Source organism: Agrilus planipennis, unplaced genomic scaffold (genome assembly GCF_000699045.2).
Source record: "Agrilus planipennis isolate EAB-ADULT unplaced genomic scaffold, Apla_2.0 scaffold156, whole genome shotgun sequence".
NCBI classification, from domain to species: domain Eukaryota; kingdom Metazoa; phylum Arthropoda; class Insecta; order Coleoptera; family Buprestidae; genus Agrilus; species Agrilus planipennis.
The window spans coordinates 102,510-116,966 of record NW_020438859.1 but is presented as its reverse complement, the minus strand read 5'-3'; the positions used below and the strand labels follow the sequence as shown (position 1 = coordinate 116,966).

At 36.1% G+C, this 14,457-nt stretch overlaps 1 protein-coding gene across 1 annotated transcript; it reads left to right on the top strand.

The window, feature by feature from the left end:
• The first annotated feature begins 253 nt into the window (after window positions 1–253).
• Window positions 254–9,694, top strand: LOC108741050 (zinc finger protein 570). Its single transcript, XM_018475661.1, has 3 exons — window positions 254–1,109; window positions 5,465–6,204; window positions 6,439–9,694. Exons 1-3 carry the CDS (start codon window positions 950–952, stop codon window positions 7,057–7,059), a joined length of 1,521 nt encoding a protein of 506 aa, XP_018331163.1. The 5' UTR covers window positions 254–949; the 3' UTR covers window positions 7,060–9,694.
• Window positions 9,695–14,457: the final 4,763 nt, after the last annotated feature.

Here is a 14,457-nt window from a genome sequence, read left to right as displayed (position 1 = left end):
ACACATTTTCGTCATGTTGCGGCGCCCTCGTCGGCAATGCGTCGCAACACCACCAGCGTCGTCGAGATGCACCGCTGCGCCGTCCTATCGCCAGAGGTCGGCGTCGACGAGAGACGACGCTTGGGTAACAGGTGTCGGCGGCGTGCGCGATCGATCGGTGTGCACACGCGGGGTGCGCGTGTGCGCACTGGAATGACAAACCACCCCGCCCGTGCCTGGCGTCGAGACGCCTGCAAGCATTGCTACTCGCGAACGAGGGAGTGGTGCGAAACAAGAAAATAACCTTTACATCCACTACGTCCATGACCGAAAGAAAAACCGCCATTTCCTCGATTGTTGCTCATCTCTTTATTATCATCCGTCGTCGTTGTTGTACCGTATTTAGTGCGTCTTTCTATGCTGTTTGTGCGTCTAGTGCGGGAATAGTGACGACATCATCGTAAGTAACGAGCGCAGCAAGAGGAAGCGCAGTACCAATTCTCGAAACCGTCCATGTTTATATACAAGGTACACACCACACCAGATATTAGAGATTCTCCTTCTGCCCAGTCGCTATTTCGACTAAAATCTTCTGCCAACAAGACCTGTTTACCTGTTGGATAAGTCTGTGACGTGTGTTTTTGCTACTTGTTGCTCTCTCACCTATACATGGTCACCGACGCCATCATCGCTCCTTCCCCTCGTGACAACCACCTGACGATTATTAGAGCACTTGCAGCGGCCCATGCAACGGTTTATACATTCCCAAACATATCATAAAAGACAATATCTTTCTAAGTACTCTTCATTAACTAAAATTCCTAATAATAATAATCGCCCGTCACAACAAAATAAGAAATTTACGGACTGTCTCTTGTTCACTGTTTAAATTTCGTGCCATAACTCCATGCTGAGGTAGCCTTTGGTATCACTTTGGTAGTGATTTACTACGTATTTATTAACCTGCACCATGCCCCGTTGTTACATGGTCAAAAAACAAAGCAGCAAGTACCAATCCACCATGAGAGATAACTGGGACGAAGAACCTACAGGTACTACGAATGCTCCGGAGAGCCCCATAGAAGCTTGCGTGGCGCCACCCTGTTACACTCCTCTAACCAATCGTTCCGGTAAGTTTCTGGGTAACAAACCTCCTGTACTAGAACGAGTACTTATGATTGATACAATACTAAATACTATTCCTTTAAGTATTTACTTAACTCAACCGTTTATTCCTTCGCGTTTTCTTAAACTATCTGCTATACTTTTTGAATATTTAAATATTGTTTTGATAATGGTATAGTGCGTCATAAAAACTCATTCCATCCATCGTACAACCAACATTGTGTGTGTACGTATACACTTCGTTAAATGTCCTGCAGACTATGAATTGTCAAAAGGGGAGTCAAAATTGAAAAAGCATCTAAGTAAGTGCTACAAATGTTTTGGGTATATGTTTTGAAATTGGTATTAAATAAGAAAATCAAAGGGTTTCTACCCTGCACTTTTACATAAAATTCCCTCATCAAAACTGAATTTTTTTCTGTGAAAACTTTGAAATGCTCAAAATTTGTGAGTTGTATAAATAGACTATTACCTACATCACAAAATATTTTGAATCGAAGAAGCTGTTAAGTCAACAGCGGCAACAAACACAGGATTTAAGTTAAAAACACTTCCACAATAATTTTTTCGTCACACTGTTTGTACGTATTTCATATTTTAATGCTTTACTAAAGTTTTCGCGAAGTAATTACGGTGGTAGCACTACAAACCATTTTGATCTTCTTTCCTATTACTCTCATAATTTCTGGGTCGGACATGTATATATTTATTTTTCACCTTAGAAGAGACACACTTTCAAGAGCTAATAATATAATCCCTTTCTGTTTCTTATAGTGTATGAATTTTACTTTTGATGTTCATTGTTGGTTAGATACCTTCTAAATCATTAGAATGAGATAGCATCAACCACTTACTTGGGAATATGATAACGTCAATGGAAACTCATGCTGAAAGCCTGACATTAAAGTGCACAGCAGATAGTATAGTAGATTTTGTTGTCTGGATGGTATACGAATTACGGTAACCCAATATTCGAGAACTTTGATGCGGTCTCAAAGGTTTATGACGGAACTGACATTAACCGAAATCGATTTTCCATAAGTCTACGAGTGCATGGTAGCTTTTAAAGTAACTTCATGAACCTGGAAGATACGAAAGGTTTTTACCTACTTAATGCAACGTGACAGGGCACAGAAACGAGAAAAGGCCGAACTAGTAAAGCGATTTCACTTGCGCTAATATTTTCAATCAAATAGTTATGTAGGTATTAATAACATAATATTAGAAAACGATATTTCTCTGGCGTTGTCATTTAACAGGTGAGAGCCGTTTTTGTTTCGAATTTAATTTCCTTTTGCTATACAAATAGAGATATCGAAGTACATACACATTGTAGTTACTTTAGAGTCGAACATGAGTATCCTGTCGCACTCATCAAAGCCACAATTGTCTGCGCTTTTATGAATCATTTGGTGGTACTAAATACCTCTTTTCACATTACTGGGTCTTCATCCGGAAGCCTTACGCCTTATGCACATTGGTCGCGTGTCCTGCATGCACATCTGCGCCATCTCTTCGCCCACACTACGGCAATGAACTTAATTTCCTTAAAACCACTGAAAGACCACGTATTCAACCGAAAGCGGTATTGCTAAGATCGAATTCACCATTAGATAAGTAAAACAAAAAATTATCTGCGACCAGTGGTTCGAAGGATCCCATGTTTTATATAGTATTTACTGAAACCGCCATAATGTACTACGTAGCAGTAAAAGCAGTTATCACTTACAATATAAAGTAAAATTTGTTCTAATCTGAAATAAAATAATGCGTTCATTAATGAGTGCTGTATTAGGGAACCCATAAAACGATATCAGTAACTTTTTGTCTCTATAAGGAACATTAGGTTTTAAAGAGGGCTTTATTTTTATTTCTTTCATTAGCAAGAATTTCTTATTTGCAATTACTCTCGCACCTACAACTTTGTAAACCATTCAAACTACGATACTTCTTCCTGATCGAGTTGGTGGACTTTCACGGAAACATCCTGCTGAAAACAATTTGTTAATTCAAATAGTTTCAGTTTTACTGCATATTGGACTCGAATGGAAACAGAAACCAATTACAGAAGTAGACCCATCGGACACGGCAGACATACTCTAAAACTCTACTCATCGAAAACTATCGACAGTCTACAAAAAGATGAAAGAGAATTGATGAAAAAAGGACATAAAAAAGAGATACGAAACAATGAAACGGTATTCGTGCAATGGCGTGCATGCTCTAATAAGCTGCTTGTTACGTAACATCATAGAATATGCACCCACTCGTTTCGTTTACATAACTGTGAATAATTGAAGAAAATCTGCATTGCGCGCAAAGTACGGAACAAAAACTGTACGGCAATCGTGTGCGCATAGATGGTGTTGATAATGGATCGGGAGGAAAGAAAACTAAGGGCACAGCAATCTTTTTTTACTGTTCTAATTATGCTTTCGCAGTAGGTAGGTACACTTGTAATTTACATTGTTTACATACGGAAAGGAAAAGGAATAAATATGAAAAGAAAGAAACTCAGAGGTCTTTTTCGAAAGTGTAGCATAAATTGCTTTCCCAACCGAGAGTCTATATCTAAATGTAATCTATGGAATGTAATCTTTATAAGTGAAAACAACCAGTCGTATGAAATTATGAATTACCACAAATGTGATGTGATATTTTTTGTTTTTCAAAAGTCAAAGACAAGAGACAGTGCGCCTAAATTCTTACTCATTTCTAATGTATTTAACCAAATATAAGAGAGCGTTGAAAGTAAAAAAAAATAATAACTTTATAAAAAGTGAGAGTGATGAGTTTTTTGCCGAATAAAAGAAACCGTCATATCGAGGCTTTGTTTCTGTTAGTCGTCAGAAGAATTTCTTTTGTGCTGTTTGTTTTTGAAGTTAACGGATGGATTAAGGTTTTCGAGAAAGATAGGAAATGGTCGGGGAGTGTTCCTATTATTTTCAAAAGAAGTAAAAACTTGCCGAACTGGCACTCGCAGCCGAACAGCGATACATCCGTTAGCGGCAAAAAGTTCCAAGTCGCGCTGCTGTCATCGCTTAAACTTAAACACACAGTCTCGTACTTTTCATTCCTTCTAATAAGGCCACTTGCTGTAATTAACCCTGAACGTTGAAACACGAAAGAAATCTTTCGGGGCCCTAATAAAGCATCAATCACTAATTACGTATGGCATTGCAACTAATTCCATCTATAAAAAAATTGGATTGATTTGTTAAAATGTAAAAATAAATTTCCGCGTCCTTGCAAGATTTTATAAAAATTTCTTTTAACGCAAACATATTTTCGTTAGTTAGGCCAACTTTTCGCTAATGAAACGAGGCTCTCGTAACTGTAGTCCGCAAATGTAACAGTCGGATTTTCCGCCTCGTCCGTTCGTTTGATTTTATTTGATGTAAGTAGTATTTCCGTCCAATTTACTCGTTCTACGAAACGTTCTACGGTAGCTAATATGTACACTTTCCTTGTCACATTTACTTTTGACATACTTATTCTTCACGACCTTCACCTTCGTAATAACGCCACACGGCGTCATATTTATTAAAAAAACGGTCAATGATATCTAATATTACAAATAAAACAATTCATAAATTCCCTTAGACTAACTATATAAATGAAAACTAATTACATGTATGTTTAACTTTGTGGAATCTTATACGCAAATTATTTATTATTCGATTTTGTTCTCATTCTAACACTAAATTGAAAAGGCTTTTTTTTAGACTAGGCTCCACTTATACCATTTCATTTTACATAATTTTCTTTAAGAGATACTTTCTTGGTAATGTTGAAAATTCTTCTTTATTATTTCCTTACGATAAATTTTAAAAATCTGCAGCGAATGATGCGAAACAATATCACGACCGCAACTATTGGAAACGATCCAAAAGTAAAGCTTCCAAATCTTATGTTTCTAGAGTTTAGTTTCAGGAACAAAAGCTAGGGAATAGAAGGCCGTGAATTGTGTGTACACATGTACGATTCGAGATCAGAGAAATAATCGCTTAAAAAAAGTTTCTCTAAAGGAAAAGGAAGTAAAACTTTGACGTTTTCCAACCCATTAATGTAGATATGTTATATCAGAGTAAATAATACTTAGAAAATATTAACATTGATCTTCACCTCAACGAGACGTTAGCAGAGTCTCTGCAACTCCCTAAATTTACTTAGTCTTTTGATAAGATGTGATTTTTATATTAATCCCTTAAGAAATTGTTAATGGAATCACGGAATATCGATTTTCCTATATCGAACTGAAGGTAATTGTTTCATACTTTTGCTGTATTACATTTTAAAATATTTTATGCAATGAAAACTGGTTCTGCTTTTTGCCAATTTGAGTCAACTTTTGTTACAGATTCTAGTCAAGAATTTAGTAATATTGATCAAAATGGAAATAATTATTCAAATGAAAATAAAAGTATTCCTCAATTTCGAACGCGAAGCGCCGAAGAAACGGAAGCAGCTCACGACCTGTTATCACTTTCCCAAAGTCTCCCCCCTTTACCAGCGCCCGGTGCTGTAACAATTTCCATTTCTCAAAACGAATCGTCCCTCTCTTGTATACAATCGTACCGATCCCCGTCTCCCGAACAATCGTCAATAATAAATTATAAAAACGTTTCACCAATACCAGTTTCAATCCCTTGTTACCATCCCTCTATAGTTTACGTGGTACAAGTACCTGGCGTTCCAACTCCACCCACATCAGAATGTTCTTCCGACACCGAAAACCCTTTAAACCAACACACCCTTGTAAAACATGAGGTTCAAACCCTAAACGAAGCCAGCGACATTATTATTCTTCCCTTATCGCCTGCCACCGACGATAATATAAAAGACGGAAAGAAAGAATTAAACCCGAATATAAGAACAACGGACATTCCCACAGTCATAGTCAGTCCTTCCGTCGTCACCAAGGTCCCAGTGAGACAGCAGTCTGTCATAACATCAACAGCGTCGATACCTGATCGACGAATGCGAAGAAGTGGAAACTGCAGGTCGAATAAGATTGTCAAAGGTCGAGATAACAATAATGACAGTGCTTTAACCAATAATAACACGTATGTAACTAATGAAGAACAAAAAAGCAAAAGGGTAAGAAACATAATATACAGGGCGTAACAAAAATCCCAGGACGAGCTTTTATTTCGATAGCCAAAGCTTTTATAAGAAATTTTGAAAGATTTTCCTCTTCAAGTTGACGTTCTAATTATTTTTGAGGTCATTAATTAAAACTGAATCAAGTTATATTGTCTCGGGACTTTTCATGCACCCTGTATCACAATATCGATTGGTATGGCGAAACATGGTGTTTTCCGTTTGTTTCAGAAATTCTATACGGTTCTAGATACAGACTCGAAATCGGCGTCATCGGCGCCATCGACCAACAGTGTATCGGCGGACCTTGCGGCAAAAATTGCAGCGTCAAAACCTTCATCTCGATACATATGCAGCGAATGCGGTAAACAATACGCGACATCGAGTAACCTTTCGCGGCACAAACAGACGCATCGCAGCCTTGACTCGCAATCGGCAAAGAAGTGCATGACGTGCGGAAAGGCATACGTAAGCATGCCAGCCTTAGCGATGCACGTACTTACGCACAAGCTTGCACATGGCTGCGGCGTTTGCGGTAAGCAGTTTTCGCGTCCATGGCTGCTGCAAGGCCATTTGCGATCGCATACCGGCGAGAAGCCTTACGGATGCGCACACTGCGGCAAAGCCTTTGCCGATCGGTCCAATTTGCGTGCACACATGCAAACGCACTCCGCTGACAAAAATTACCGTTGTCCTAAGTGTAAGAAGACTTTCGCTCTCAAATCGTACCTTAACAAGCACCAAGAAAGCGCGTGTTGGGATTTCGGAAAGCAGAGGGATAGCGGTTTCGGAAACGGGGATCCGGATGAACCCATCGACGAAATGATCGAAGAAATTATCGTAGATGAGTAAGATGATAACATACTGTGAACTAACCATAGTCAACAAAACAAAAATGTGCACAGAATGCAATATGTCGAGGATTAGATATATTTTATATCTGTTTATCGAAACGAAAAGTAGGAGGATATTAATTATTAGTATTTTATACTAACATGATAATTTCAAGTAATGATTTTTCATCATTGTAAAGAAAGTGACTTGAAATTGAAGAAAAACAAAAGGGACGCTTGATTTTGTGCACTTTTTTGAATAAAGCTTGAAAGCATAAAGAGAGTACAGTAAAAACCAGGTATAAAAGCAATACAATAAAGATTTAGTTATCTATAAGACTTTTAGTAAGTAAAAGATGGTTATCAAAAAGCAACGAAAATTAGAATACGAGTAAAAATTAGGAATTCATTTTACCTACTTAACATTAGTCGCTTTCTGCTTTCATTAAACTTATTTCAGATTTGCTAATTAGTTTTAAAACAAAAAGCTTGATACATTCGAATACAATGTACATTATCTACAACGAAAGCAGGCCAGCATAACAAAACTTTACGCCATTAATGGTCGCAGAATTAAATATATAACTAGATATCAGTTGAGTTTACAATTTTTGACGTCCGTGACACCGTCGTATTAAATATCTAAAGTTATAAAAAAAAATTAACTGTCAAAATAGTCCGATGACCAGCGCAGAAAAGAGACGTAACAAAAGTCGACAGAAATATGTTCTATAATTCAACGTCAAAATATGTTTCGGACATCTGCTCCTGACAAAAATGGCGGTAGCATAAATCCCGAGAATTCAATAAAGGAAAATACTATAAAGGAACTCCTGTCGCAGACAGAATGCGTCATGTTTGAAACCTTTCACCGCCACCAGCAACGGATTTTTATTCATATTAATAATACTTTCGTTTTCTTTCTCACTTATTTTTTCAATTTAATCAAGTCAAAATAGAAAAGTGCTTACTACTGTACACCCCGGCCGCAGGGATTTAAAACATATTTTTTGAAAAGGAAAGATTGGAAAGATTTTCTTTCTTGTACGCATTCTCCTAAAAAATAAACTGAAGCTGGACGGTTTGAGTTAAGATGCCAGCAAAGCTTATTAGGTGTTCTCTAAGACAAAAGCACTACATAATATACAGAACAATTCGAAAGACAGAAATATAAATACGTATGTCGAAGTCAATCTGTAAATTTCGGCATTTTCCGTTGTCGGCTTACTATATCTTAAGCTATTGTATTTGACTTCATCTAATTGTGTTGTGATGGGACAAATAAAACTGCAGTTTGAAAAAATTTCAACTTTGATGAGGTTGTGGTGTGAACCAGTTTCGTGTTTTATGCGCACCACGATCATGTGCCATCCAATTAGGAATTAGAAATGATAATACAACAATTAATGCATAATTCATGGAAAACAAGCCAATAAAACTTCCGTAACCGATTCGTTTGAGGTTCTAACACACAATTCATCATATTCGATATAAACGTTCAGTTAATCGATTGCGCTATTTTCTAAATTGTCACCCAGCCGTGTAAAAAAATGCCATCAGATTTTTCAGATTGGCTGCGATTACGTAAAAGTGTGTAAGGCAGATAGTAAATGCCTGTTGAAATATTTATTTAGGTATGTGCTTACCGTAATATACCCTTTTACTGTTTTTTTGTAGCATATGTACGTAACTCTGATAGATCGTAGAGATATACCTTTCCAGTATAATCAGAGCAAACTCGTAAATTCAGTGAATGAAATTCCTTCATTTGTTGAATTTTACAAACAAATACTGTACGTGTTAATGATATTTTTTTTTTTGATGTTGGCCGATTGTCTTGTTGGCTTTGCTCGGGTTATACGGTAACGGCGCGACCAAATTAAAAGACATGGACAATTGTCGCAGCCTTAAATTTTTGCACCAATTAATTAGGATGTGAATGTAGTGAAGCAGTAGGGTAAGGTCGTTAGTTAAAAACAACAAACCAAGAAAAATTAAAAATATCTATAAAAAAAAAAGAAAAACGAAACTTTCATCCGGTTTTCAGTATTGTTGTAAGTATTTTCGTAGGAATTTTTGCTTATACAAGGGTGGCTTTTGTATTGGATGGAAGTTTCACGTAACAGACTGATCGAAACGAACATTGATTCTTTTGCATCTATTAAAAAATATTTTCGTTTTTTAGTGGATTGTCGAATCCGTGTGCAATTTTCCAAATGAAAAGTACTCATCGTCTGAAATGGCGACAGTTTATCTAGAAAAAGCAATAATATACATATAATAATACCGTACCTATTGAAATTGATAGTCAATATCGGAAATAATAAGTTTGGGAGTTCTCTCTAAAACGGAAACATCAGATGTTTCCCAGAATTGATACATGTAACATGTAAAACGATTGGTCCCGAAAATTAATTTTTGAAAAAGTCATTTTCGATTCTGACCAATTGGATTTGTTTCCGTTTAAAAATAAAAACGAAAGTCAGCCGTTTATTTGGATTGGAGAGAACACTTTTCGAGGGCATAAATAATATTTTATAATCTCTAATCTACCTATTAGTGCATAGCATTAGAATGTTTAAGTGATGCATGGATTACGTCTAGTCATTAAGTATTTATATATATTTATTATATTTATTATGTTACCCCAGAAAGCAATAAAGCATTTTTCACTTACAAAAATTACAATTTGCATAAACAAGTATACCTACTTACATGTACCTACCTATACGAACATCTTTTTTATGGGAATATCTTTTAGGAAATATTACGAATGTTTTTTATATAAATTTGTCTATCTGTGTTGTTTGATAATATGATATTAATATAATTGTGGTGCATAATTAGGTAATGCAGTCATATAATTACTCGACTCGACAGAGGTATCAAAAGTCCTGCAACGGCGATTAAGAAATAGAAATTAAGTAAACTGTTAATCTGTTGAAGAATTTAAAGAAGAAACTCGCCACAAAACTTTTTGATGGGTTCCTACAGACCACCTATGCCGATGTCGTTAACGCAATCTACTCTCAATAAATTTAAAATACATTAACATAACAAGAAATAACTAAGATGTAATTAACAATTACAATTGATAAGACACTACAAGAGAATGATAATAACACATTTTCGTACGAATTCAAATCTTCTAGCTTGAATTTAAGTATTAAAAGGTAATGTAAAAAGTGCTTCTTAGCACGAGTTAGTGCGAATGTGCCGTGAGGTTGAAAAAGGGGGTCGACCCTATAGGGTTGGGTGATACGGTTGGAACAGGTCATCTGATAGAGGTTGGCACGCGTTATCCGGATAGCGGTCGTGATTTACAGCCTACTATTTCCTCGCCAGTCCATCACGTTCTGCCTGCCACACCCTTCTCTTCTTTTTCCCCCGAATTGTGCTGCCAGCAAACCATTAATGCCCTCTTCTCTGTTCCCCTTCTAAATTCGCTTTACTACAACGATTGATGTTTTTACGTATACGTATCTGGCGGCTCAATCTGTTGCATGTATTTACTCAATTTTTAAGACCACCGCTCACATAAGATAAAGCTATGTACATCAAAGAAGGATGCATTCAACAGTTTTCAGTAAATTTCCCTGTTTTCATCATTGAAACAAGTGCACACTGCAGTCCAGTTATCGTAATGACTTGACCATCTTATTTAGCTGGAATTTTTTATAGAAAAGGAAGGTGTTACCTGTTGATTGAATAAATCCCATCTGTAGATAGAGTTGCTGAACAATCCCAAAACAATTTGTGTTTATTATATCATGTATACCATACTTACGACATTAACAGCACCAGTAAAAAAGTTTGATTTCAATAAAGAGCAACGTCTTGGGAAGGTGGAGGAGGGCGCGTGGACGATGCTGCAGCACCATGTTCATAACATAAGCGTCCATATAAATCCACCACTATGTGAAATTGATGTCATTTATCCTCTTATTATTCTATTCGTCTTCCTTTCAAACGTGCATGCAACATACATATAGTCTAAAGCTCTAAAGGACAGTAGTTAGTAGTAACGATGGCAGTGGTCGGCGTCAACGCCAAATTTGCATAGTCGACTGAATAATCCACGGCCGATTTAACGAGTTCGAGCGCTACCAGTTTTGTTCGTTCAGCCTGCTCAAAATTGAATAGATTAGCTCCGGGATTATACTATTCATAAAATATAATTGAATTTTTGTTCCACCCGTACTAACGGTTCGACAGAAAACGGAAAAATTAACGACCATGCACCGTCGAACACAATACAAATGTAGTAAATTCCACCACCCCAACCGATAAACTCAATTCTTCTGTTTATCTCATGTAGGTAGGTAACAAATGCACAATAAAATTTTAAAATTTTCTTATTCTTGAGACTCGCCTGTTCCTATTCGTCTTACTCTAACTTACGCTTTCATCGATGTTAATATACTGTAGCGTCTCGTGATTGTATCATTAATGCGTGCCGAATTGACCTATGCCCGTTGACGTGCTAACGAATTAATTGCACTCGCATAATTCTGTGTGCTATTTGTCCGTTCGTTGTTTAAACTTCCTGTTAGCGATGGCCGAACTTTTCGACGCACACAATGAACATCGGTGAATTATTGTTCTTCATAAATTAAGTGTATAAATAAAATTCATTGTGTTTACTGGCTGTATTTTGCCCGAAAATGCATTTTAAACGAGAAATTTTATTGTATAACCGAGTTTATTATGCAGTTAAAATCTATTATGCGAACTGAATGGTTTAAATTATTATGATAATTCCCGTGCCGAGTTTTAACACTAGTAGAACTTTTGATTTCCAATTTGTGAAATGCCACAGAAGTAAAGCACTTTATCTAACTAAAATAGTAACCGTAATAACAAATATTTTATAATGGCATCTCGTTTGCTTGTGATTTTTTCCTTTTAGCCGGTCTTATCGAAAAAAGAAACTGCCCTATCTAATATTCCACCGATCAAAAATTTTAATTGCAAATGGGACTTGGGGGCCATCCTAGCACGTTGCTTATCTTATCACAATTTTATCTCTTAAGCTAGCGATGCATATAAATGGTCGTTTACAGTCCGAGTCCCTGACAACGACTCTGCCGTTTGCCATACAAATTCCAAAGTGCTGGAAAGGAATAATGCATGAAGTGGTTTTAATACACCCCCATCTGTTGCCATAAAAGCATAAAAAAACCACCTATCAAAAACATAAATGTAAGTGTGTGAATTAATTCTTTCATTACCCACGAACGATAAGCTGATAAAGCCCAAACGGAAACTATCTTGGTCAGCAAACAAGTGAGGTGTGTGACATATACACTACAATGTGTACTTCTTACAAAAGTATCGTCCCACTTTTGCCCGTTTCTATAAAAATCAAGTTCGGAAAATCAAAAATCTTCGTTTGATTGAGGATTTCGCTAGTAATAAATTCATTTTCAATTTCCAACATCAAAACATACGTTTTAAATCCGAAAGTAGATCTTATTTATACTGGCTTGTCCTTATAAATATCGGATGCTAAAGGTTCTCAGGAGAAATTAGTTTCAGGATCTATAGAGCTTTTAACTTTTTCTGCCAAGAGCTTTTTTTTTTTTTCGAAAAAAGATACGAAAGAATGTAAAACAAATTGAATTGTCAATCAAATTTCCCGAATCGTAGTATAAAAATATTATAGTATCACTATTTTGTCTGTATCACAAAAAAAATGTAATTTCCATTTATTCACACACATGCAGTTACCATAAAAAAGTCTATCGAGGATTAACGCTTAATGTGCCTTGCGAAAATGTTATTCAAATTTTGCATAACTCTTTTGTTAAATAATTCATAAATAAATGAAAGCGAATTAAATATCCAAAAGAAGGAACTTAATCCAAATCCACCGTCATTGCTTTCGAAGTACAACTTCTCTAGTAGGTACCTGTAATAGTAACTCGAAACCTTCATTATGTACATCTCAATTCACCATCACATTTATCTTTTCATTATTGCTCTGGCGTATGCACTTTTCTAACGGTGCAAGATAAATGACAGTTGGGTTTTTATTAAAGCTTTGCAGCTCGTCCGATTCATCAGAGAACAGCAGCAAAGCACACAAGTATACGCTTAAATTCGCATTTATTCATATCAGAAGCGCGGCGTTTCGTTTCTTTTTTTTGTTGTGAGCGATATTATCTTCAATTTCAGCAGCGTCGAATTTAGTTGTACTACAGGAACATTAATTGAACCAAGGGTGCCGTTGTCGATGGTGCGTAGCTCATACATTTTAATCACGTTTCATTTACCCCTGCAATTAGACAACATTTTCTCAAATATTACTGCTTTAAGATTACAATGTGGGTACCAGTTGAATGTGAATACCGACTATGGATTTTATTTAAATCCGTCCATTTTTTTGCAGTTGTTTATGTCCGTCTGAAATACGCTTTTTAATTAAAAATTCCGAGGAAATGCTTGATAAAAGTAAATAATTCACAATTGAATCATAAAATGTTTTAATGTACCACAGTAGCTATTACGGCATATTTTATTTTCTTAAACCGCAATGAATTGCTTTTGTTTTTGTATAAACTTCCGCAAACACTCATTAATGTTATAATTACTAAATAGTGTATATACTAGATTTTGTTCTTTTTTTATTAATTTCTATAATTGTAGTTGTAGAGCTAGATTAGATTACTGTTTGCAAATAGTTAAGGATATGGGTTGTTCCAGTTTTAGGGAAATGCGAACATTAGCTCAGGATAGGAAAGAGTGGGGAGGTACGTGTTCAACCAGTCTTAGGACTGACGACCTTATGATGTATGCATGTCTCTTTTTCGCAGAAATGTGTGCTTTTTGATGTGTAAACATAAATGTTGATACACCACTGGAATTATCGGTGGCACTTGTGGAGGAATAGTAGGTGAATTTGCGTTTTTCACGTGTTCATTACGGCACTAGTGAAATCCAACATCCCTAGCATTACGACGCCGAAGCTTATGGTTTAATTTAAAATGCAAAGCGAAAATTGCAGAGGACATGCCATGTGCGCTGTAATAACATTTACATAAATTACGTGCCGGCCGCATAAACTGCCAGTTAAGGCGTAAGTGTTTTTGTGTTCTCGATTTTATATCGCTATTAAGAGACCGTATTATTAGCGGTGGTCGTTTTAAATTTAATGGAGTATAAAGGGACAAAGCCAATATAAAAAACGCCGTCATATTTTACATATCTATTGTACCCATATTCCGCTTCTGTATCGTATTTAATGAAAAATTCAACTACGCTGCAATTTTTTATTGTTTTTTTTGTTCTTTATAAAAACTCGCTTTTGTTTTATTCATATCAAAACAATGGTTAGAATTTCAATAAAGAGCATAAAATTCTTGATTACCAATTTATCAGATGTGAATCGCTACTCTAAATTTATTAAAATTTATCG